The 27,903-nt window shown below is 37.0% G+C and overlaps 1 protein-coding gene across 1 annotated transcript in view; it reads left to right on the plus strand.

Annotated features, from left to right (window-relative positions):
• Positions 1 to 27,903, plus strand: part of LOC122787511 (adenine phosphoribosyltransferase-like) — a 201,018-nt gene that overhangs the window by 104,929 nt on the left and 68,186 nt on the right. Inside the window, exon 2 of the mRNA XM_044054268.1 lies at positions 2,108 to 2,244. Within this exon, the coding sequence (XP_043910203.1) occupies positions 2,122 to 2,244 (123 nt within the window). The 5' untranslated portion in view covers positions 2,108 to 2,121. The remainder of the gene's footprint in view (positions 1 to 2,107; positions 2,245 to 27,903) is intronic.

Below are 27,903 nucleotides of genomic sequence, written 5' to 3' on the forward strand. Positions count from 1 at the left end.
GAAGATTGAAGTTCCTTAGTTACTGACCCAGGGAAGTAGGGGACGTCACATATTGGTGGTAGTTCAGTGGGATATTAGCCAGATGTCATAGTAGGTAGTGTCATTTTTTTTTATTCTACTTTTTTGCACATTGTTGCCTACTGACCACCAGCTCCCTTTGATCTACTGGGCCATTTGTTCCTCATGTGGCATGAGCTGTTCCAAGCCTATTTGTTCTCCATGAAGTGTGAGCCTATCATGGAGCTGTTATTCTAGCAGCTGTAAGGGTATTTTTATAAATGCAGCCTAACTCCAACCCCTAGTAGTGACATGGGCTCTACATCACTGCAGAGGGACTGCCTGTGCCCTTAATATAGTGGTGTGCTCACTCTTTGACATTCCTGCATAGGGGCTAATGCACTGACATGGGTGGACCTGTCCATGTCCCTCCACCCATGGAGCCGGGTCTCATTGAGCACCAAGTCACCACAAGGGGAGAAGGTACGACAACCATCCTTTGCAGATAAGTATGCTGATGTACACCATGCATTTCTCATTTACCCCTCCCTGGCTCTTCCAGGTTCCCAAGCTGCTAACTGATCTTGGGTTGTGTAGGGTTGTAGTCAGGACTTTACCCTCTGCAATACATAGCCAGGGTAGGTAGGAAATATGAAATTAAAATGAGAACAAAAATTACAAACTGATGACCTATGGTATTTGTAAAGCATTCAGTTTAAAACAAGAACATAGGTACCAGTGTTTTTTCAGAGCAACATATGTAAAAGTTATTAAAAACTCAAATGTACTTTATTGTAGTAATTCAGGCTTTAAAAGACTATGTGTTTAAGTTTAATTTTTTACATATCATTCACAAAAATTGAGAAATTAGAAATGGACCAAGCACAGAATCATAGAGAACACCCATAAGGAGTAGCTAGATGGGAGTAGGTGGTATTTTTCTTGCACTGAGCTCTGGTTTCACATTGGTTGCTGATCCATTGGTTAGTATTATAAGATAGCTTACTTAGGAGTTAATGACTGTCAGAAGCAAATGCCTTCAACAAATCAAGGAGAAAAGTGCTGACAACATAGTCAAGGTTAATGTAATTATAATGATTTTATGTACAGCTTTCTAATGAGCTTATATATTAATATATGTAAATGTATGCTTGTACCTTTAATACTACTGAATGCCTACAATACATTTAGCCTTTCAGTCACTTGAGAATAAGTAGCTGTAATGGTAAATGTGTTCTTGGTATACTGTCATTTTATGTGGCAATAAAGCTGCATAATTAGTTTGAGACGAGTAATATCATTCATCAGTACAATTCAGGACATAGCATATCTTTTCCTTAAAATGAGTGAATTTTGGAGAAAAATGCCATCTAGAGCCATAAAGTACACTAAACAGGCAAGGACGTGCCATGGGCTCAGAATAAACATTTTACCAAAATTAGCAGTCTTGCTTTCAAATAAAGTTGTTTTATCAGTATTCAGCCATAACACCCAAAATTACTCAAAAGTAACCAAAGATGGCAAAAGTCAACACTCCAGACCCATTTAACTCTTTAAAGCCATTTTACTGGCCACCATGAAGGCAGAGGTTCACCCACTTTTGAATAACATCAAAGTTTGACAAAGAAAGTTAAGAAATACAAGTTGTAATTTGAAAAAGCCTCTAAACAGAAGTAAAGGCTGTGTACTAAAAAGGAGTATTTGAAGTATGTTATATGTATACAGTTCTTGGGATGTGACTGTCTTTTTAGCAGGTTTAAAAATGAAATGCCACTGAATAGTGAACCAAAATAAAGTTTCTCTGTGCTAGCCTAGATTGAAGTACTTGTACATATACACAGATAATATCAGAAGTCACTCAGTGATCTAGTCTTTATAATTAATTTGTGACTGATCTAAAGGTCAGTTATTTACCAAATATGAGGTAATCAAGTAATGGTATACAAAACAAAATTCAGTTATGGAGTTAAGATCACCAACTTGTGTGTGTGTGTGTGTGTGTGTGTGTGTGTGTGTGTGTGTCTGTGTGTGTGTGTATCATGATTTATGTGCTTGCCTGTGGGAATAGTACATACCAGAGTAATTATTTCTTTTCCTTGCTTTGATGCAGTACCATTGCATAAGATGGATGTCTGGAAGGTTCCTAAGGAAAGACAACAGGGCTGGTACTTGAACCTGATGGCACCAAATATTAAAGGGAAACAGTATCCTTGGCTGGACCCTTCCAGGTTGTACTGCAACTCTCAGGTAGGTCTAATTTGTCTCTTTTCTTCATTGAAACACATTTTTTATTTCTTTCTTTCTCAAAAATACATATATTCATTCCTTAGTTTATTTAACTGTGTAAATGATCTAATCTAAGACAAACTATTATCGGCTATGACCTAAGATATAGGCATTCACATTATTATACCAAGCAGTGGTATGCATTTCTAAGCAACATAAATAAATAAGTAGCATGAACCACAAAGCAGTCATTTTGTCCACAGATTTAGATCATCATCAGGCTTTAGCAATACATGCATTTTAAGCTAGCAACCGCAACCTTATAATGAGGTTTACTAAAGCAAGAATCACAGACTGCTGTGTTCCTTATGCTAAGAATTTCTGAGAAGTCTGTGGTGAATGAGTATCTTAATTTGCAATGCAGATAAAAGTATAAGCTAAGACATCAATACATATGTACTACATGGAGAAACACAATTACACAACAAAAACAAAAAAGAAATACAAGCATGTTAATCACCTTTTTTGGCATCAGAAAGGTGTTTAGTGAGTTTTTTGTTAAGCATCCCTAAGCACTGTTAATATCTGTTTTCATGCTGGGGAATTACTTTCACCAGTGTTGGTTAGCAAAGAACAACGACAGAAGATAAATTAGCTTTAACAAGTTGGTAATACACTTCATTTTGCCACACTTATAAAATCAAGTGTGGTAGAACAAAGTGTCTAAAAACTTTTAAAGCAGTTAGTTCTTCAAAGGGGCACTTCCTTTCTTCTTGCTCTCTGCTTAGCTGAGCTAATGTGTATTATCAGCTTTCAAAATTTTTAAAAGCTGGTAAACACTTCATGCTCCTACACATTTTTTCTTTCTTTCTTTCCTTCTTTTTTATATAACTTATCATATATGGTGCAGTTAAGCTTCATGTACTACGAACAATTATGATCAAGTCTCACATCATAACCGAAATTATGTGTTCTCAACATGGATGCCAGAATTCACCTCCCAAACTTCTCTCAAGTTTAATTGCTTGCCATCCATGTTGGGAATGCATAATAAGCTCTTTATGACTGTACACCCAATCATAATTTTCTGTATTTAGTTTTTAACTAGGTATGCACATTAGGAAAATAAATATGCATTTTGACATGGATTGTGGAATTATTTACAACATAATATTGTTGAGATAAAATAGTGAAGTGAATTAAATTAATACAGTTAAACTAGTGTGAAAAGTGGAATCTGATATAATAACTTATTGTAGAATTCTAACAGGACAGGGTCTAGTACAAGTGCCCGAGTCCCAGATCCTTGAAGGCCAGTGTCTGAGAGCCAGGGACTTGAGCATCTTGTAACTTGCATGGTCACACTAGAACTACTACATATTCAGGGGAGGTGCGGAAGCAATGTGGAGAAAGTAGGCCTGACACAATTTGCCCAGATGCAGTAGTTGAATTTGAGCAAGGTAAGTGCAGCAGACGCAGGGAGGGAGTGGAAGGGGTAGGAATAAAGTTTAGAATTTCAGGTACTGATTAGGCGTGGGATTTAGGTTTATTGCATGAGAAGTTTTAGGATTAGATAGCAACTGGGGACTTCAAGTTTAGGTATTTGGAAGGGAGTTTAGGGTTTGGTAGTTGAGGGAGTTTAAACTTAGGGAGCAGGAAGAGAGTTTAGTGTTAGGGAGTGAGTATAGTTTTATGTTTAAGGAATGATAAGGGACTTTTGCTTTAGGGAGGGAGAAAGTGGAGTTTTAGGTTTAGGGAGTGAGTGATCAAGGACTTTAGGCTTAAGGAGCGAGAGTTAAGTTTTAGGTTTAGGGAGCAATTGGGGACTTTATGGTTAGGGAATGGGAGGGGAATGACACAGTTAGGGTTAGGATTAAGGCCTGGATAAGAGTTTTAGGATTAGCACTGTGGTAGGGCTATGAAGTTCAGTAAGGTCAAGTGGTGGAACAGCTATGTAATTAAGTAGGAGTGGGCTAGTGGGAGTTATAGCACTAGTCATTTAGAGCAAGGGGCAGTAAACAAGTGTGTTGTGCGCTATTAGCACATGAGCACTTATGTAATTTTTACACAGCCAGTATTATTTATAGATTAGTAAAAGTACTATCATCACTATACATTATATGTATGACTTATGAAATGTTTTAAGGGACCTGTTATTTCAGTAATATATAGTGGAGCATGTGACTACAGAACACCCATTACATAACAGGAAGATAGAGAAGAAACATGCCTGAAATTCCTAGCTGTGAATAAGGAATGCGGCTGTTTTAAAGTACCTGGCCACACTACCTTATATTTTGATGAAAGCCTCTTAGGAAAGAGAAGGTTATTTAGTAATATGTTTGTATCTGACATAAAGAGTTGACTGAAGGACAAAATTAGCCATCTATGCATGTAACCAAGACAGGGGCCATAGTCTGTGACAAAGGGAAAAAACTAAGTAGGAATGTGGGGAAATTACCAAGGGGGGGGGGGGATCAGCACTGACAGTATGTACTACAGTTGCAGTATAGAAACGCATGGGTGAAATAAACTCTATAGGACTGCTTTTTATTAATTTAATAAACTGTTTTTTTTATTATTTATTCAAATCCCATATGTTTGCTTTTAAAGTGAATTTACTGTTAATATTGTTAATTTACCAGAGTTTGTTTATTTAGGACACTTTTTTCTAGTGAGTGTAGGCAACTGCTGGTTTTCTGGACATTTTAGTGCTCCAGGTTTAATTTACAGTTGTTATTATTATGACTTTTAAGTGAAGTTTGATGTTCTGTTTGGCTGTGTTGCTGTGTGATGCATTATTTCCCTGCTACACAATATTACTGGATTGGCCAGTTCTCACTAAATCTGACCTAGCTGCATTATGTACAGCAGTAGGGTGCGTAGCTCTATATAGGTGCAGTTGTTTTGTTTTATGTTTTTATAACTATTTAACATTCCTTACATTCATTTCTGCTCATTGCCTAGTTTACATGGTTGCTAGAAGTTGCTGTAGGCAATACAACTAGGCTTTAAGCTGCACTTGCTGCTACTGCTGTTTGTTTATGAGGGCTCTGTTGCTCACAGCTCAGCAGCACTGCTTGCTGTTTTTGTTACTTACAAGTCACTTACTCATGTTGCTGCTGTTGTTGTTTTGTTTTTTATAATAGCTCCTTGCTGCTTCCAGACCAGTTCATATCTATTATCAACAGCTATGGATATCTACATTTCTCTTTGTGTTTAGGTTACTTATTGACAGAAACTATTGATTTGATTTTTTGAGCTATGATACAGGGTTGGAATTGCCTAGACATAGTAAAGCCTTGCTGAGTCTAATTATGATGGCTGCCATAAAAGCAATAACTAGAAAATGGAAATCAAAGTCTAAACCAACTTTACTAGAAGTAACAAAGGTAGTTAACAGAGATAAAACAACTGGAACTGGGATCTTTAGAAAAGGGTAGGAGTACATTACACAGGAAAAAATGGGAAATGTGGGACCACTACATGCAGAGGAGGAATGATGTTTAAAAGAAGGCAGGATCTGAATGAGCTATGCAGTGGTTGACTGTCGATGACTGGATATATTTAATGGGATGTATAATGCTTGCACTCCAGTTGGGTTGGCATGGTTTGTAAGGTATAATGTTTGCAACTGAGATTGTGCCACTATATAAATATAAGATTGTATGTGTCACACATGATAATTTAATAAAGATGTTCCTTGTAAAAATAAATAAATAAAATAAACGATTTGGCTACATCCAAGCATATGGCAACCTAGACTGATAAATCCTAGAAGCAATCATTGTGTGGCACCTGACCCTACTGAGTCTTTGTAGTGTGCGTTTTGTTGTAGCTGACAAACAACTCTTTGTTGTACTGGTGGCAAACAAGCTTTATACATCGCATTGTGTGGCATCCAATCCAACCTCCAGTCATACTATTGGTAGCTTCAAGAGTATAATGTGTGAAATTTTCTACCTGTACCTCCCTCATTCTATTGTTACTATACAAAACCGAGTATTATACCAAGTAATAGCTATGTACTACCCTCTCATCTTAATGTGTTTAATTTATGCTGCCTATTCAGCCCTCATACTACTGTCATTATACTGAATCAATGAATTACTGCTGTAATTGTGTGCGACACTGAACTGTAACTGTAGACTATATTGCAAATTTTTCTTTCCTGTAGGTTTAAGTAGTTGCATTAGTGTTAGTGCATCCTCAGCTCCTCTAGTATATCACCTCCACAGCACAGTTTATCTCCCCAGCATATCTTCTCTACTTGTTGACTAAATTTGTTTAAAATATGTCATTTAGATCATTCAATTCACTGGCAAACATGGATGCCAAGTCTACTTCTATCCTTTCTATTGCCTTCTTCTTTGCAATTTCTGTTCAGAGACAGTGTAGGAATTGTCTAATGCTCACTGGCAACCATCAACTACTGGACCAACATGACATGATTTTCCAAAGGTGTAATTATTTGTATAGTGAAGGCCGCCCTCATCCCTACACATATGGTCTGTAAGCAGCACATAACCTTACCCATATGTCATAATGATCACATTAAACAAACATACTCTGAAGTTGTTAGAAAAACAAGATTCCTCAAGCTTTGAAGAATCATGGTGAAACAGCTTTGGCCAAAATCCACTAACACAACTCCACCATACTTGTATAAATTGGTGACTCAATACGCTGCAGATTTCAAACCTTCTATTGCCACAATGTTTGCATGTTCAAGTTAAAATATTATAGTAATTGCTGACTGCATCATCAGGCATACTGGCTCTGCAATCATTAGGCAGGGCAAACTAGAGTTACAGCTGCCTTAACAGTGCAAGGATTCTTGACATAAAAGGGACTCTACAGTCTTTCAAACAAAACATATTTGATTACAACCTGGTTGTGGTGCATGTAGATGCTAATGGCCTGAAAAGCTCAACCCAGATGGACATCCAGAGAGAAATGCTGGAGATCATTATGCATGTGTCAAATGCAGTTAATACTCTGATCCTGAATGGAATTCTGCCCTCATCCAGAATGATGCCCACATACAAAGAAAACTAGTTTTAACAATTAGCTAAGTAGTTGATGTCATTTTAGGTGGGCTCAATTTCTGTCAGCTTAGGACAAGATAGCTGACAGCTCAACTGCACCTTTCATTCCATGGATGCTTCATACTGGTTAAAGCAGATTCTGACCCCACAATGCCATTTTTTAGACAAAGTCTACCTTTTAAACATTCCAACATAAATGCTTGCAGTAAATTCCATTCTGGATTACCTCAAGTGTGCTCTGCTCAGTGCCATAAGTCTTAACAATAAGTTGCCAGATCTTGAGGATCTCTCCAACTTGAACATATTTATGTATGTATTTTATGTATATATTTGTATACTTACCAGAGACTCTATTTCAGTGTACAGACATCACTCACTCCTTACTGGGTTTCAGTAACTATCACACTTTCAGACCCAATTAGCTCTAGAAATATTCCCCAGGAGCTTGAAACAGAATTTACGGAACTTCCAAGTTACCCTGAACAAGACAAATTACCAATTCATAACCTATGATAAGTCACCTTCCATCTCCCTGAAAGACCGCAAATGACTTTTAAATCTTGATTGGTGTTTTCAACTATCAATTGATTAAATTGAGCAGCTATACCATATAGGGTGTGTATGCCCAAAGATTCCTAGATAGAGTAAATGCTAACTGCCTTGTACATATAGTTAACAAGCCCACTTGGGGGTCAATATATTTTTAATCACTAACATCACACCTGTATGCACTTCTCCTATAGTATCCTTATTTCTAGTCAAATCTGAATACAAATAAGTAACCGTGTGTGATGAGGTCTCAAATTTCATTTATTTGTTCACGGAAAGTCTGACTTGGGATGAAGCCAATTTTCAGCGGAGACCCGGGGAGAAACGCTCCAGATGCATATCTTTGTAACATGGGAGGAAACCAGAGCACCTGGAGGAAACCCACATGGATGCAGGGAGGACATGCAGACTCCGCACAGAAGGCACCCCAGCTGAGAATTGAACTGGAGAATCTCTTGCTATGAGGTGACAATGCAACCGCTGCACCACTGGACCATCTGTTCATCTGCAAGATTTGCAGCCTCCATGTTGCCTCAGCTTTCACTTATACAATGAATTATACTCCTGTCTGACAAATAACATAAAACAAATGGTAGCAGTTGGAGACAATTATATTTGGGGAATATAAGAATAAAACACCTTGGTGGAATGTCAGCATTAATAAACCTTCCCTCTCTCTCTCTGATTAGTTATGGGCCATATATATTTATACAAACTCTACCCATAGCAAAGACTATTGAAATGGTCAGCAAAAATGGAAAAGTTACCATAAGGAAGATCAAAGTGGAATATGAACTAAAATTAACACCCAAAGCCCAAGATAATCATAGATCCTTTTATTAACTACATAGGACAATCAAGACATAACTCTCACCAATCATCTGAATTAGTTAAAAATGGTATTACTCAGTCTAATCTAAAGATATTGTTAACATGCTTGCAGAAGAATTTACTGCCATCTTCAAAACGGGAACAATCGCTGAAGTACTATTAATTCCTGAGACCCTTTCCCCACTCAAGGTTCTCATGGATCAAGAGCTACCTACACTCTTTAAAGCTAAACATACCACCACTATGTGCCCCAAACAATATGTCTGGCTGCTTTGTAAACAGCACTAAATACACCGTCTCTGAACCCCTCCTAAAATTATTCAAATTAAGCTTAACCACAGAGTATGCTCCTGATGTATAGAAAATCGCAATTGTTACGACCCTCCATAAAGGGGATGCCACTTCAGATCCCAGGAATTATAAACCTATCAGCCTAATGTCATAAGTTCTAATATAAAATGATTTTTTTCTTGACCTGCAACAATATGGCTTTATTTAAAGAGAGATTAGGTTTACATAATTTAATAAATTTCTTCATGAGAGTCACTGAAGCTGGTGTACCTAGATCTGTCCATCTGTCAAGGCCTTTGGCACCATTCCCTACAATGGAATTATAAATATAGTTAAAAGTCTACATTTAACTGTTATGTTGTAAAATGGATATCAGACTGTCTGACAGATAAAATCCATATAGTTAATGTAGCAGAAAGCAAAAAAAATAATGTGACTAGTGGCATTTCTCATGGCTATGTTCTGCAAACCATTCTGTTTGGCATTTACTTCTTGGGTCTCCAATTCACTAACCATATTTGCTGATGACTGTAAGTTGATGTCATTTGCTCAGCTTCTGATACTCTGTTACTACAGTAAGGGTTAAGTGTATTAGAAATATAATAAAATTGAATGTAAAGAAGTTTAGCATTGTCACCTTTGGTAAACAAATCTCAGTGGCATCTTGCTGCATTTAGCACCTTACTGCAGGCCGATAAAGTTGTCCGAGATCTTAGTAGCTTTGTAGACAACTCCCTGTCCTTTCACCACCATATAACAATGGTAGTCGGGAATCCTTTTAACTAGCCCAGTTAATAACTTAAGGCATCCCATATAGGTCAAAAAAAGTTATCATTCCTCTATACTCTACCCTGATCAGACCACTTATGGAGACTATAATGAATATGTAGCTGCCCAAACATGTTCCACAACTAGAAAGATCCCAGAAGTTTCTAACTAAGAATTTCACTGGATTAAAGATCCATGACTACCAAGACAGGCTTAAAGCTCTAGAGCTGTACTCTGTGTGTTATGGACTCTACATGGTGATTTATAACTAATATTTCAAGTTGTTAAGGGAGAACACCCAGCTCTCCTTGATACCCGACACAAAACAAAACATATGGTTTCACAAATACCTAAGCTAAACACTTGAACATCCATCCATAAATTAATAAGACACCCGGAGGGACAGCTCTGCTGCTTTTCCCATCTCTGGCATGATCTTCTATTGTATATAAAACAGTGACCCAGTGTCTGAATGGAGAGAGAAGCAGAGTAGCGTTGCTGAAACTGAATTCATTCTCAAGCCCTTTCTTTAACAAAATCTCACCAAAATGCCATTCGTATATAGATTGCATTTTATACATAACAGAGAAAGGTTGGTCAAAATGTGCAGTTGCACAGGTCCCAGAATAAAAAAGTGCCCACTCCTGGCATAGACACTGGTGTTAAGACTGGAACGAAAGACAGACTAGAATCCTTAGAACAGGGAAATATTCATACTGAATCAGGTGGCCCCCTGTGGTAGAAGGAAGAAGCAATGCACAAACAAAACTAAACAATAAATAAATAATAGGCCAAGCAGGCGGCATAGGAACAATGAAGTGGAATGCTGAGGGTAAGAAAGAGATTATGTATTATTACTGTTATATAAGATACCAGAACTTCTCTCTGTTTTCCCAATATAAAAACTGGAACAAACAGCACATAACCCACAATAAACTACTTTGGTAGAATTGCAATTTGTGACATCCCTTTACCTTTAAAGTATAAACATTCAAGTTACATTCCTGAATTTACATGATGAATCTGCATTAAGTGCAATGTCCATGCTTAAACATCCCATTAGTTTTATTTTCTATCCTTACTCTCATCTTCAATAAAGCTGTTAAATTAGTATTCTTCTGGAAGGTGATTTTTGAGGAAGTAGGCATCAAACCCTGAATTCCACAATCCTGGCTAATTATAAACCAATTATTCCTGATAATACGCATAATGGAAGGACTATCATCTGAGAAGGTCATAATAAGGGAATTATTATATTCTTTTTAATTTCCAGATCTAATTACTCCTTCATTATGGGTAGGATTGTTCAGAATAGCAACAAAATGCTTGGTTTCCCTCTTATTGATTACTTCCATCATGATATTACTAATAAACCCACTTGGATACCCATGTTTTAGGAACATGTTCAAGAGTTCATACTCATCCCAAAAGTCACAATCATCCAACACCATTCATGCTGCCCAGACAAATTGGCCTTTGACCACCGCTTTTTTCTGTGGCATGGGATGTCCACTGGGAAAGTGGAGAAAACTGTTGGAACATTTTGACTTTCTATGTATCCTTGATATAAAGCACTGTTTTTTCATGTCTTTTATCAGCAGCACATCCAAATATACAATTTTGGTGTCATGTACTTGTGCTGTAAACTTCAAAATATTAGTAGTATGGTTGATATATTCAATACAATTTAGGATCAAATGTTTGTCTCCTTCCCATAATATAAAGATGTTGTCCAGGTATCTTGTGTAAAATTTATGTCTGTTGAAAAAATGGGAGTTAAACAAAATTTCTTCTCCCATTCAATCATAACGATGTTAGCAAATAGGGCACCACATGCTGAGCCCATAGCCACACCTTGGACTTGTAGGTGTATCTGTTTCCCAAAAATAACAAAATTCTTCTTCAGCACCAGTTCCAATAAAATTTCATAGTCGTCAGTGTCATTCTGTACTACATTGTTCTCATTTAGAACTTCAGTGAAACATTCAACTCCTTGGCGGTGCGGAATGGAAGAGTACAAGTCATTCACATCAATCTTTATAAGGTGCTAGGATTAAATGGGATGCTACCAACTTTTTGTAGAAAATCCCAAGAGTCCAGATATACATGAACTACATTTTGGGCCAGTTTTTTTTAATTTGATGTCTAAATACTTTGCTAGTGTGTGTGTGATAGATCCCCTTGCATCCACTATTAACCTAAAATAGGATTGTAAAATGTTCTTATTTAGTTTTGGGACTCCAAAAATTGTGGGTGTACTTGGGTTACTCACATTTAAATAATTGTAATTATTAGAGATTTGATTATCTATTAGTAAGTCATTCAACACTGAATGTATTCTACAATATGCTGTGTTTAATTAATTGATAGAAGATATGTTGTATGGGGGTCTACTTTGACTCACTGAAATAACACTTCACTGATTCCTAGTTGATCGACTCCACTTCACCAGAATGGCTTTGAAGTGAAAGCAAGGACTGCTGAAATCTTTTCCCTGTGAAAGGAACCACCTGGCCACCAGGGTGAACTCTGCCCTTTCTCCAGTGTAGTGTGATCTCAGAGTTGGTATATTTAAGTGTGAGGGGCAAAACCCCCACTTGGGTGGGTTTAGTTTTGGACCATTGAGTTTTTTCCTGTGGTGGCCAAGTGGCTCCTTTCACAGGGAAATGATTTCAACAATCCATGCTTTCAGTTTAAAACCATTTTGGTGAAGTCAGGCAACTAGGAATCTGTGAAGTTTTATTTCGGTGAGTGAAAGCAGACCTGTTGTATGGATCATTCGGAAGAGCCTCTTCCATTTTGCTTATATAATCATTTTCCATAATAGTGAGCCCTCCCCCTTTACCCAGTTTTATAATTCTAATTTTAGAGTTATTACGTAACTCCCGTAGTGTTCTTTTTTCAGTAGTAGTAAGATTGTCAGCATCTTTTTCTCTTGTGTTGTTATTTAAAATTTCCTTTATATTCATTTCACATAAGTGTTCGTAGACTTGTAGAACAAGATGAATTGGGAGGTTATAAGTACTCAGGGCATGTAAAGGATCCATAACTGTGTTAACATTCTGAAACAAAATATTGAAGTTTAACTTCCTAATCAAAAGTTTTAGTTCACTCAAAAGTGTGGCTAGATCTGCCCATTTTTTAGGCATGAAGGTCAAACCTCTTGAGAATAAGTCACAACAGGTCACATCCACCTCATGTTTGGAATAATTATATATGGAAAAATCAGCTGTAGAATTCTGTACAATAACACAGGGAGGAAAGGTGAATTGTACATTAATTTCATTCCCATTATTGGGGTGATTTAGAGCTGTAGTATTCACCATTGTTGGAGCTTACCTCTGTTCTGGGTCTTCCACCCTTTCGTTCTCCCTGTCCAGGAGTTCTTGCCCCAATTCTGCTGCTGCCATTGGTTGGGAATATTCTGTTGGATCTCCTTATGGCAGGAATGTCCTCCTCCTCTAAAAAAATCTCCTCTTCCACTTGGTCTTCCTGGACTTCATTAATATCCAAATTAGAAGTAATGGGTTTTGAAATTCACTCCTGGGATAAAGGAGGCAGAGTGTAAGCCTCATTATTAGTATAATCCCTCCTATCACGATTCAACTTTGTGATCTTATGTTCTCTCATTATTTTCACCTGCTTGGCAATACTATGAAAGATCTGGTAGTAATTGGATCTGAACATCTCAAAGTGCAAATCCCTTTTTATACCTGCATCCAGGTTAGATGTTTGAACCATAAGAGCCTCGATTTGTTGCTGGTTATGTTTCACGAACAACTCCATATATTCACATTCATGCGTGTTAAACATGAATGTGAGGTCCAAATACAGTTTAGAATTTGCGATTAGTCCAGTAGGATAATGCCACATTCTTAGCCCTTTTGGCACTAGGTTTTCTTTTATATACACTAAAAAATAGATGTTGTCCAGTTGGAATTTTTTAATTTTCAACAAGTGGCAGTCAAATTCCATCAACTTATCGAGAAGGTATAGTCACGTTAGTATCAAGACCAATAGACATATTTAACCAGTCTTAACTCTGGCCAATTAAGAGAAGTGGAATGGGAATCCTCACGGTTGTGTGTATGAGCAGAATTGTTCCCCAAAGCTAAATTCATTAACCGGGTAGTTAGTTCTGGTCAGGGGTGGTCTGTTAAGAAAGGGGTTCTGTTCCTCAATGCTGGCTTAACTGTAATTGCTGTGGCTGTTGGTTTGAAAAAATGCTGTACAACCGTTGGGTTAATTGATGTACTAGCAGAGTTAAATTTCCCACTGTTTGGCTTAATTGTATAAAATCAGCATCAGTAAAACTCACAGTTCTATCCCCTGTAGGCAATCTTGAAGCCATAAAGCACTAATAATAACAGTGGAAGACCAAAAACAAACTATGTAAAAACAACAGGTCCACCAAGGGGATAAATAAAAACAAAATGAGCAGTGTAATTCCACAAAGGGATAAATAATATGCTTAGAGGCAGTCCAATAGTATTATAAGACCATAAACAGTTAAATCAGGCCCTCTTAGGATTTCCAGTAGTCCAAAATCTATTCAGTTCATACCTGATACCAGAATGGACCACAGTCACACCACCAACAGCCCATTAACAGTCACACCATGTGGGAAGAAGACAGTAAGGTATCCAGAAAAAAATCCTCAAAAAAATCGAAAAGTACCAAGACAGTATCATATGATGAGTGCTTTCATCTTCGTATTTGAAAACTTCCTCAGATGGATTCAAATGCCAGCCAAACCCTTTTATATAAGCCAATGAAACAGGCAATTTTATTAATAGCAATAGAACAAAAAGGCACAAAAGAAAATGATTTGGAGCAAAGGATCATCTGTTATTAAAGCTTTAATAGAGAGCTGTAAAAAGGGACAGAACCCAAGTAGTGCATGGATAGATTACACAAACGCATTTAACAGCAGTCCACCTTTTTTGGGTTATAGAATGCTTTCAGATGGATAAAATATGCCATACATTGATGAATTACATAGTGGTGACTATGAAACAGAGCAAACCAGCTTACAAATGAGTCATGATACTGGGAACATTCTTATCCTAAACGTAAACATCCAAAGGGGGATATTCTTTCTTACCACTACTGTTTTTGCATTGCCTTTAGCCATTAAGTTGCTTACTTAATAGAATATAAGCTATTGCCACAGTGTAACTTCCAGAATCCAGCTTTATCTAAAGATATGTCATCAACTTCTTGAGAATGATTTACAATTGTATAGCTCAGACAACCACCGTAAAGCAAAACTACAAATGGTTAAAACTTCCTCAGATGATATAAGAACATCTTGTCTTGATAAATATGTAAGAGTAACATTTATATCAGGAAAGCTGCAGCACCAAGAAAATATCAACCTGAGACGGGAATGGGATATAAAGGAACTTGAAGAAGAAGGTGTCTAAATATTTGGGAATTGATGAAAGGTCAGTGATACAACATGGAAAACGAAAAAAGGTGTTAGAACGGTAAAACGCCACCAATAAGATAAAAATATACCACTCTGTAGTCAATAATCCTACGACCAGATATAAAATCCAACTTTTAATGTGTAAAGTACCCAATAACAAAAAGTCACAAAGGCACAAAGCCGCAATAAAATGTACTCCAGATAAAAAGGTCAAGCTCTTTCGTCATAAGACTTCGTCAGAACAATAATAATTGAAATTCTACACTTTTATACTTGCACTAATCCCCATTAATTGCAGTGAACAAGTTCTTAAAGTGGAAAGGCCTGTTTGACATAAAAACTTTTACTAATAAACAAACTAATTTAAATTTTAATACTAACAGATCCATTTAGTAAACAAAGCTTGTGTCACAATAAATAATACTGCAAACAAACAGTGTGATTAAAAGAATTAAAAGAATGGTTTGTTAGAGGCAAAACCAGAAAAAGTTAAAGTCTGGATGCCCTATACTTTAATTCAGGTTTTATACTAATATGGTTGTTGATTCCTGGGGCTACAGTAGCGTTCAATCTAAACTGCCATCTTGCTTCAGCTCTAAGCAATTTATTAGTCCAGTCACCCCCCCCAGATGTCTTTACTGACTGTTGTGTCTTTCGGCTTTTCCCGGTTAGGGGTCGCCACAGCGGAACTCCGGTCCGCTAATGATTGGTAGTGGATTTTTACATGCCGAGTTACCAGCCCTGATGCACAACCTTCAACGAAGGTACGCCCATTCACGCATGTCTCCACGCAGAAGACGCTCTAGCTGAGAACCGAACCGGACAGCGTCTTACTGTGAGGTGATAATGCTACCGCATAAAATACCGAAAAGGAAGGAGTGGTCAGGATTCATATTGACGTGTTTAAATAGTGCATTGTTTTCATCTTTAATTAACAAAGGTTACTTTCAAAATGTTTAATGTAATGAACATATAACAAAGCACACTGCAGTGAACCCCAAGAGATACTATCCTGAGAGATGTCTGCAGCTTTATAAAGGTAGAATTCCTGACTGACTTCCATCATTACAAGCTATGTTGCTCATCTATCCTCATTGTTTGTGTACCTCATTGCTGTTGAGGTATGGAGCTTGCACTATGGAAAGTTGGTGCTCTATTCATAAACTACATACAGTGTGCTAACACACATCTATTTCCATAATTTGCTTAAGTACATGGTATTGCAGATTCACAAAACATTGTCAAAAAACAGAAACTAATGTATACCGAAATCACAAACTAATGAACCTACAATGATCAGAAAAAGAAAAGCAAACACTTTCTTTTTTATGATTGCTAAAAAACAAAACAAAAGAAAATCTAAATACTAATAGTACCGTCAGACATACTTTATGTGAACAGTGATACTGTTTGGGAAAAGACTTTTCAGAAGATACTTTGTAGAACTGGGGTGAAGGACATTGTCAGGGTTAGAGTTAGCACAGAGGTACTACCTTACTTATGTAAGCAGACAGGTACTACCTTGCTCATATGTGCCAAACCTAACTTTAATTCTGCTGCTGCCCCTAACCCCAGCCCTACACAGTACCTTACAAAAACCTTTTAGCTAATAAGTGCCACCTTACCTGTGTACTAACCGTAACCCTGCCACTGCTCCTGACCCCAACAATACACAGCACTTTATGAAAATCCATTTCCTTAGCACTACCATTACACAAGATACTCATATACAAACTCATCACATAACCACAAGTGACAATACTACATCTGTCCTTTTACTTAGCTCTTACTCTAATCTTAACCTGAATCCCAAATGCGAGCAGACACACACACACACACACACACACACACACACACACACACACACACACACACACACACACACACACACACACACACACACACATACACACGCACACACGCACACACACACACACACACACACACACACACACACACACACACACACACACACACACACACACACATGCGTGCAAGTGCAAACACACACATACTCCAATCCCTAATGCTGAAACCTTTGGAACATCCAAAAGTTGTTAGTTGTTGCATTAGTAAACAACCAACCACACCCTTACCTGCATGTAAGCAAACCTCACATACCATACAGAGAAAGTAAGTGTAGATAGACAGTAGAAAGCTCTAACACACTGTCTACATTTAGCATGTGGTGATGTGTCTTAGAATGCCTTACTAAGTACATATCTTACTTTAAACCTCAAAACTGCTTAAGGTTTAGAAAGCAAGTAGGAAACTGAAAGACTTGTGTAGAAAGGGAAGACAGCAGGCGGCACTAGGATATAATGGTTCAGAAAAGCCAACGTTTGGAGTTGTGCACAGAGATTGGTAGCTTTATAAACACCAATGCTGCATTTCTGATGAGCATTTAAAATATAATTCAAGGTGGCCAGCAGTAGTAAACATTAGGGAGAAACTGACAGATGGAAGGAGGCAAACCAATACTAGAAGTTCAAGTACTGAAAAACGACTAGTAACTGTGGAGAAAAGAGATAAAAAACTCAGAAAAGTGATTACAGAGGGGTGAGCTGGTGGAGTCAAGGATCATTTACAGTCCTCAGTGTGAGCATAAATCAGGAACAGAGTTTAAATACTTGCCTGCATCAGGCACACACACATTCTGTCAGACTGTTAGCAGCATCTCAAGATGTAAATCAGCAACTTGACAGATAACTTTTGATGGTATGATTAACATCTGTTATCTTAAATGGTAAATGCTGTCTGTGATGTAGGGCATTCAATAGTTCCAAAATATGTATTCAAAACAATTAAACAGCTTATTGTCTGGTGTAAAACTTTCCAAAGAAGAGGAACTCCTGTATAAGCTATAATCACTGCCTTTCCTTTTCAGTGTGATGTTACATTGTACAACATGGTGATACAGTTTACTAAGAATCAGTGATGGGATAAGAAATGTACACTGTTGCACTGTGAAAGTATATGTCTGTATGTATATATTTAGACTATATTTGCTACTGTCTAAAGAATACACCTTTTGAGGATGGTATTGTGTATAGCATGTCTCTTGGTGATTCAGACTTTTCAAATGTACAGTAGTCATTGCAATTTAGTAAAATTCCCACAGACTCTCATGCTAACATGTTAAAGTTTGTCATATCATTGTATAGTAGCTATGTGCTTGTCAACCATTAACAAAAGAAAAAACTTTCAGGAATTTTGCACTGGGGTGAAAGTCTATGACATTTATGCAATGTTCTCAAAGTATCTTTCAGTGATAATGAAGTTGAAAATAAATGCCGTAAGCAATGAAAGACTAAGACTCAAAAATAATTGCCCCAATAGAAAATTCTCAAAAGATTGAAATATTTTGTTTAAGATAATTTTCCAGTTTTGCAGTTCTAGAAAATGTGTATTGCTTCAAGGGGCTGAATTTTCTAGAATTTCTGACCACAGTATATTAGAAATGATGCAAGGTATGGATTCAAAGATGGATTTTGTTAATTAGGCTTGCACTCAATCTACAACAGCTGATACTGACATTCGTTCCACATACTAATGTCCTTAAAGTTTAGCACATTTTTCTTCACATGACCCCTAATTCTGCACCATTTGTCCCAGACAAGATGAAACTAAGATGAATACTTTATTTAGGGCACACATCTAGTTTGCAGTGGAATGAAAGCATTAGTACATATTATGTGATTATAGCAGCACTTGGATTGTGATGCAGCATTCCAGAGACTTCTAAACTGTGTTGTGTCCACAACCTCTGTCTTCATAACAGTGCAAGAGATAGGTCTGCACACAACAAAAAACTAGCTGAATATTGAGGCTCTTGAGTTATTTTTTTAATGAAATGTGATTCAGTTGTTCACACTGAATCAGAAAAGTGCCCATCATTCTTAGAATTTTCCAGAAAATGTCCAATTTGTTACAGTGAATCCAAGGATTACTCAACAAATGCCATTGCCTGTAGTACTCTTTAAGAACAGTACATAGCTCTTTTGCCTTTGTGTTGAATTTTAACATTTGTATGTGGGATTTGTAAATCCCATCCATTTCTACCAGAGTTTACTGACAAGTTACCACATTCTGTTGAAGGAAAGATTTTGAGATGAACATTTGTGTCTAAGATGAACATTTGTATTTTTGTTATTTTAGCCTGAATATGCTGTTGAGGGAAAAGAGCTTTGTGAATACCACGGCTCTTGCTATCAAAAGCTATAAGGTAGTTGAAATTGTGACGCTTTAGCACATTTTGCAGGAGCACCTTTCAAGCAAATGTAAGTACAGTTTTGAAAGAGTGCATTTCAAGCAAAGGCTGACACAGTGCTACAAGAACACTTTTATGCAGATACCATCACAGTGCTGCAATAATACCCTTCATTACAGATCTTATCTGTGCGGAGTCTGCATGTCCTCTCTGTGGTCGCGTGGGTTTCCTCCGGGTGCTCCTGTTTCCTCCCACATCCCAAAGACATGCTTTAGGTGGATTGGACACTCTAAATTGGCCCTAGGCATGAGTGCGTGCGTGTGCCTTCTGTGGAAGGTTGGGCACCGGGCTGGCAACTCGACACTGTAAAACTCCACTGCCAGTCATGAGTGGACAGGTGATCTGCTATGGTGACCCCTAACTGGGAAAAGCTGAAAGAAGAAGAAGGAGAAGACAGATCTTAGCTCAGTGCTGCCAGAATACCTTTCAAGGAGATGTTAACGTATTGCTGCATGAACGCATTTCCTGCATGAGCACAGTGTTGCAAGAAAATCTTTCATGTAGATAGCACAATGCTGCAGGAGCACATTCCAAGTAGATGCTATCACAGTGCCACAGGATAACCTTTCATGCTGATTTTAGCACAGTGCTTCAGGTTTACCTTTCGAAGATTTTAGTGCAATGCTGCAGGAATGCCTTTAATACAGATGTTAGTACCGTGCTGCATGACCACCTATTATGTATAGCACTGCAGGAATACCTTTCATGCAGAGGTTGGAGCAGTGCTACAGGAATACTATTCACACACCATTTTGTATACTTTTCTTTTCAGCTGCATTGTCATTCTTCTGTCATGCACTACCAGTGACACTATGCTAGTTAGCTGTACCGCCTATGATTCTACCATTGACCTCCTCATTTAAACTTCCCTTCTCCTCAACCACCCGTCCAAGATACTTGAAGCTATTAACCTGTTCCACCGCTTTCCCATCTGTCTCATTTTCATCTTGTTGTGACTTCCCCATCTGTTGCCATAACTGCCTTGTTTGTAATTCCGTTTCAACCCGTATACCTTCAGTTTTGCTTTCTGTTTACATTCCATTTCCCTATCATTTGCTGAAGTTTCTACTCAGAGTCTACTCTAGTTTCCTCTACTGTGTCATTCTAAACACCTCACTCCCAAAAAAGAGAGACTTGTGCCTAAGAGGCAAAATAAAACCACCAACACAAAAGCAGAGGGAAAATTGTTTGTATTGTAAGTAAAATATAAAAATTATTTTATTTTATGCTCATACCTTTTAACCTCTGAGCATTAAAAACCATATCAGAGTGACAGAAAGATCACCTTCTTATTTTTCACAATAGAAGTTCTTTTAATATGCCCTCTATAGTAAGTGATAGCGAATCTGTGCAAAGGGTTTTTTTTTTAACTAAGATATAGTCCCATAGTGCACCGAGTGTGCAGGATCTGTATTTAAGAACATCCCTACCACATTTTTAGTGCTTTCTAGTCACTCAGAACAATTACATTAAGTGTACATGTATTCTACACTTTGTGGTAACATTTATGATTCCAATCCACACTAAGTTTCCTCCCATACGGCAAGTGCAAATGGCCAAAAAAACACAGTATAATTCAAAAGCAAAATCGACCAGCACTCCTTGTGAGACAATATTTATTAATAAAGCAGCAGTCAAACGCACATTGTAGTGTAAAATTACACTAAACAAAAATAACAAACCGATATCAGCACCATGGCCTTCATCAGTGTACTAGAACAAAAAAGCCACTTACAACAACTAAATATATACCCAAGTCATAATGATTTGGTCCATCCATCCTGTTATCTAATTAAGAAATTAAAGGTGCTCATCAAAATGATGAAAAAGGTTCCAGTAGGTATGGTTAATGAGGTATTAAGAATGCAAACCTCACCATAATATCGAAGTAGAAACAAAAAACAAAATATAATGTGAGTGTTCCAAATTTGTTCTCAAGTTCTTCACAGATTCTATGGAACTGAATGGCTAATTTGCAATGAAATGGACCCACACAGTACAAAAGGATATCCACTATATATCCGATGAATATTCACAGATGTTCACAGAGGCCTAAATACAATCACTGATTCGTCACAGGCTCTAAAAATACACAAAACAGTCCAGTAGTTGACCTCTAATAATTACGAGCCTGCAAGGGATCCTGAAATATCCACTGCATATCAGCTGAATCTACTGTTAATTCGCAAATGACACGAGCCCACACAATACACCAGGATATCCACTAAATATCCAATAAATATTCACAGTGGCTCAAATACATCCACTCATTTCTCACAGTCTATAAACATACAAAACTCAGTTCAGTGGTTGACCAATAATAAATACAACCTGCAAGGAATCCTTAAATGTCCAGTGTGTATATGCTGAGTACGGGTCTATATTATGTAAGTGAAGTTTTATAACTTTGAATACCATATGGTCGATCCCATATGGTCAAAGTTATAAAACTTTGAACATGTACAAAAAAAAAAAAGTAACCTGACGGTTTAAAAAAGGGGACAAGCCCCCTGCGCCCCCCACACCCCTGCTCTTTAAATATACCAACTCCAAGATTGCACTACAGTGTAGTAAAGGGAAATCTTCTCTTTACCGCATTATTGTACAGACTCGGAGTTGGTATATTTAAGGAGCGGGGGGTGTGGTGGGTGCAGGGGGGGGCTTGCCCCCCTGCTTATAACCCTTAGTTTCGTGTTTGCTGTTTTTATTTTTATTTTTTTTTATATATTCGAAGTTTTATAACTTTGACCATATGGGATCAACTATTTAGTATTCGAAGTTATAAAACTTTGATTATATAATATAGACCCGCTGAGTACTTGTGTTCAATTCCACACCGATAACCACTAGAGCTATCTCAAATCCACACAGAGCAAGGAAAAGATGTATTAAAAAGTCACTGGTCAAAGAAAAGAACTCCCAACAGGAAACCAGGTTAGAACCAAGTCAGACGACTATGCTGCTGCTAAATAATCCAACTTAAATACCGAAAACTCTCACAAACAGGAGCCAACAGTGCAAAAAAGAAGAACTGCAATCCACACTAAGCTTCTGCCTGTATGGCCAAAAAAACACAGTATAATTCAAAAGCAAAATCGGCCAGCACTCCTTGTGAGCCAATCAGCATTTATTAATAAAGCAGCAGCCAAACACACATTTTAGTGTAAAATTACGCTATGTTTGTCTAATGCATTCTATAAGCATACTAAAAAACATTACACTGCACAGTTTAGGTTTATTATTACTGACACAATTGTAGGGAATAGAAATTTGAAAGCTGGTTGGCCTGATATATTAAACAAAAAAGAAAAAAATTGGATAAGCAGATTGGGGGGTTTATTTCCCCCCTGGATTGAATGAGCACCTTTAATTTATTAATTAGATAACAGGATGGGTGTACCAAATCATTACGAGCTAGGTATATATTTAGTTGTTGTAAGTGGCTTTTTGTTCTAATGCACTGATGATGAAGGCCATGGTGCCGAAACCGGTTTGTTATTTTGGTTTAGTATAATTATACACTAAAATGTGTGCTTGGCTGCTGCTTTATTTATTGATTGTCTCACAAGGAGTTCTGGCCGATTTTGCTTTTGAACATTTATGAATCCCCCTCGATATGTAATGCTGTAAGAAAATCAGTACGAAAACTAAAATTAGGAGGAAGAAGGTGTGAGTTATGCTTGTGTTGTCTGTTCGCTCAGAATGGTATACACTTAGTGTAGGTGGTAATGAATCCAGTGATTATTTTCTTTGTTTAAACACTATTTATTTTTTCAATAATTGATGAATTACAAAACTGACTAACTCAGCCCATGAATAGGCCATAATAAAAAAAACCAGCAATATAAATGAGGAAATAGCACAACATATAAAAGTGAATAAACAACATGTGCATTAATAACCATGATATATATATATATATATATATATATATATATATATATATATATATATATATATATGTGTGTGTGTATATATATATATATATATATATATATATATATATATATATGTATGTATGTGTGTGAGAGAATACCATCTCTAGATTCAGCAGTGCGATATACTAAAAGTACCTATCACATTCAAATAATTCAAGTACAGGTAAATGCTGTCAGGTAAAACGTTTACTGCTAATAGATACAGTTTGGCAAAACATGAGTGGAATTTATCCATGACAGCACAAATGGATTAGAACTGGGTATCATAAAAAGACTGTGCAATTAGTGGGAAGTCCTTGACAAGAACAGGTAGCCCACATGGTTCGGAATTTTAGAAACGTACTCTAAAAAGCTGGTATTCTGTCAGCATGTTCAAATAGTACAACCACTGCGAGTGAGGCAGCTGCAGGGTCCCAAACAGCAAAGTATTCAAACAAAAACCAGCATACAAGGCACCTTAAAAAGAAATTTATTGATTAAGGTTCTTGAAAAACAGACCGTTTTCCAAATATTTAACAAAGCCTTCTTCAGTGTTTAAAAAACAACAAAAAAGAACCTGTATTTAAATACTCAAGTGAGTCATGTGCTTAATTACATATGCTCATTCAGACCTGGCTTAAAGAGCCCACCAAGTTTAATAATCCATTTTTTCTCCATTGAATTTAATAAATTATGCCAACCTGATTTGTTATGCCTGGATCTTCTAATTTTATCAATAATGGTAAAACTAAAAGTAGCCTTTGGATGTACCAAAGAATGTTTATATAAAGCATTGGTGTCTCTCTTGTGTCTGATATCACTAAAGTGTTCAGAGATTCGAAGCTTCAAGGGTCTGGAGGTTTGGCCAATATAGAATGCAGGCCATGTGCATTTGGCCAAATAAATGACCCAATCTGAGGAACAGTTAGCAGAAAATGTTAGATTGAATACTTGAGGGGTGTTTTGACTGCTGAAACTGGTGGTTTTGAGTATGATGTTACAATAGATACAGTGTCCACAAGGGAAGCAACCAATTAATGGATCCCCTGATAATGTGGTCTGGATACTTTTGGTACCTATCTTCTCAAGACGTTTAAAGTGATTAAAAAAAGGCAGATAGATTTTTGCCTTTCCGAAAGGAAAATGAATATCTGTCTCCAAGAATGTCCTGAAGTCTAGGTTCACATGTTAATGTGTTCCAATTATGTTGAACAATTTTCATCAATATGTTGGTATTCCAACCATAAGTGGTGATAAATCTAGGTGTTACTGAAGATGATTTGTGTCTAGTTTTGTAATGAAGCAATTCAGTGCATTCCATCTGGTCAACTGTGTGTTTGGTATGTAATAGTTGACCCATTTTATACCCACGGTCATGGAATCGATGTACTAAATCATCTCTGAAGTGTCTATAAGTGTGCTGATCAGAACAAATGCGTTTAATGCGCATGAACTGTGATTTGGGAATGTTTCAACAGATGTGAGGAGGATGAAAGCTGGTTGCATGGAGAAGTGAATTATTTTGGGGGAATTTACGATGAATTTCTGTATCAGCGTATGATCAGATGCACGGCAAACCAATACATCTAAGAAGATAATTTTATCTCTATCATAGCTGACAGAAAATTCAATCCCCCATTTATTTTCGTTCAAATAAGAAACAAATTCCGAAAGGTATTCTTTATTCGCTCTCCATACCAACCAGCAGTCATCCAAATATCTGCGCCAAATGTCCATTTCAACCATGTAAATGTTATGAGAGTTGTCGTAAATAACCTGTTCTTCAAAGTATGCCATGAACAAATCGGCATATATGGGTGCAAAAGATGCACCCATAGCTGTCCCCTTGGTTTGTAAACAGCATTTGTCTTTGTAAAAAAAAACCTTTTTTGTCAAAACATGTTCTGTTAAACACAACAAAAGGGTGTTGAAACCTGGCTTGTATATTTCAGTTTTGTTGAGCCAGTATTCCAACGCCTCTAGGCCAGCCCAATGTGGTATGTTGGTATATAATGATTTTACATCCAATGTGCAAAGTAACCAATCGGGTTCAAGCTGTGTATCAGAGATAATCTGTAAAAATTCTGTGGTATCTTGAATTCTAGAATGGACACATTGTAAAAGGGGCTTAAGAAATTTTGTAAGGAATAGAGATAATGGTTCTGCTAATGAATTTCTACCTGAAACAATGGGTCTGCCGGGTAGGTGTTGAAGGTCCTTGTGTATTTTAGGTAGGAAATAAATGTATTGTGGACAAGGGTTGGCAATGGTGAGTTGATGCTGTGTGTTTTGAGTGATGATACCTTCTACAACAGCTAAACTAAGAAAGAATCAATCTGTTCCTTGAATACTGGTGTTGGATCAATGACGAGTTCTGAGTAATAGTGTGCGTTGGATAATTGGTTCAGTGCTTCATGATCATATTATAATGTATCCTGAATCACTATAGAACTACCTTTGTCAGCACCAATTATGACTAGATTGTGATTGTTTGCCAATGTGTTGATATTTTCCATGCAAATTTTGGATACATTATTAGGTAATGGTGGAATTGATCTAAACTGAAAATGTAGATCTTTGATAATGGCTTGTTGAAACATGTAAACTTGGTGATACATGGGTGGTATGAACGAAGACCTATGGTATTTAAATTCATCAGAGGTCTTTGGTTCTTGTTCCTGGAAAAATAGTTTAAGGTTAAGATTTCTACAAAATGAAACAATATCTTGAACAAAACTTTCTTCAGAAACAAAAAAAACAGGGATGAATGATAATCCTTTATTAAGAATGTCAATTTCAGAGGAGGAGAGGACATGTGATGAAATATTAGTAATGCTTACAGTGGTTGTTTGGTCACAAACATCTCTAATAGCGTTTCCATGTTGTCCACATCTTTTATGTTTCCTGCCCCCCCTCCTCCTACATGTAAATCCTGTGAGGTGACAGCATTTCTTCTCTTGGATACTGGTGAGCCTGTGGCACCCCCTGAATCAGTGTCAAGACATGAGGATGAATATTCATCAGCTGAAGTGTCAGTATAGTTATATGTGTCTTTCTTAAGGATAGATTTAGTCCATTTCCTCTTGGGATAGATACGATTCAAAGGAGAAAATCGTACATGTTTGTTTTTGTTTGTAAAATTGAAGGGATCTCCTCTGGTATAATCATCTAAATCCCTTTGGAACTTTTTCTTTTTCCTATCCTTAAGCTGTGATTCCAATGTCATAAGTTCCTTGCTTATGTTCTTGATACTATTTGTATATATGGTCTGACCCTCAAATTGCTTGGCCTTGTCACTAAGAGAAGAAATGGATTTAATTTCTTGTTCAATGACTCTATTATGGAAATTTGCTAGTACTTCAACAAATTTCAGGGTTGTCTCTTGTTGAATTTCATTCCATTGTTTCAAAAGAAGATCATCAGGGGAATTAACCAGTGGTTGGGTACGTACTCGTAATCCTTGTGGAGTGATGCCTTTCAGTAAATATGCACAAAAAAGTTTGTAATGCCAAACGTTATTTCTCAAAGATCTCATATGTTTCTTAAGATTTGAAAAAAATGTTTACACAATTTTCATCAAGGCCTGTGTTGCCAAGGTCATCCAACTTTTCACCAAGGGGACCAATTCCAAAAACAGAAAGATCGTCTCTGTCAGAAGGCAACCCATTTATTAAATGATGCAATTCCATGTTTAAATATATTAATAAAGACTGCTGTCCAAAATAATACCAAAGTTAAATAGACCTGAGCCGGTTCAGCATAGGATCAATAAGCAGCAGACCAATATAATATTATAGCTGAATTAAGTAAATGTGAAAATATTCTCAAAGGGACTATTCACCTGGATTGGGTCTATTGCTAGTCCTGTCTGAACCAATAAGCCTTAGGTCCGAAGCATCATATGGCTCCTTACTCAAAATGATAGTTGGAGTAATATTTGACAACAGGCTGAAAAAACGAGATCTAAAATCTTACTGATGATAATCTTAAATAGATTGAAAGGCCCGTGATGTGGAAATGTATAAAAAATTCTAATTAATGCACAATTTGTGTTAAGTATTGTAGTATTAGGCCAAGTGTACAATAGCACAAACTAATATGGAATGAAAATCTAAAAAATAATAGAAAAATGGGTAGAGATTGATTCTGATGCTATAGAGTCATACAACAATAAAACAATCCCGATGTAGCAGTTCAAAAAAGTGAGGCCAAGCGAAAGTGACGGTCATCAGGAACCATATATAAATGGTTTGTTATTAACAAATGTCTAACAGCAAGACTGTCCACTATTGAGCCCAAAAAAACTTAATGGGACCAATATTGACATTAATGCTGACCTTACTATTAAAACAAGAAAAGAACATAATAGCAAGGCGTGACAAGGATGTATAGTAAACCAGTGAATATGCCATCAAAAATCATATCAATAAGGACTAACACCACCTCCATATCAAAGAAGGTGGAAACAACACCTATTACTTGAATTGCTATAAAGAAATGTCACACCTGGTGTTAAACACAATCGTGATTTGTATATCTTGTATGAGCCCTAGTAACAAAACAAAGGCATAAATG

The sequence above is a fragment of the Protopterus annectens genome, chromosome 13.part0 (assembly GCF_019279795.1).
Source record: "Protopterus annectens isolate FY-2018-M chromosome 13.part0, PAN1.0, whole genome shotgun sequence".
Lineage (NCBI taxonomy): Eukaryota > Metazoa > Chordata > Ceratodontiformes > Protopteridae > Protopterus > Protopterus annectens.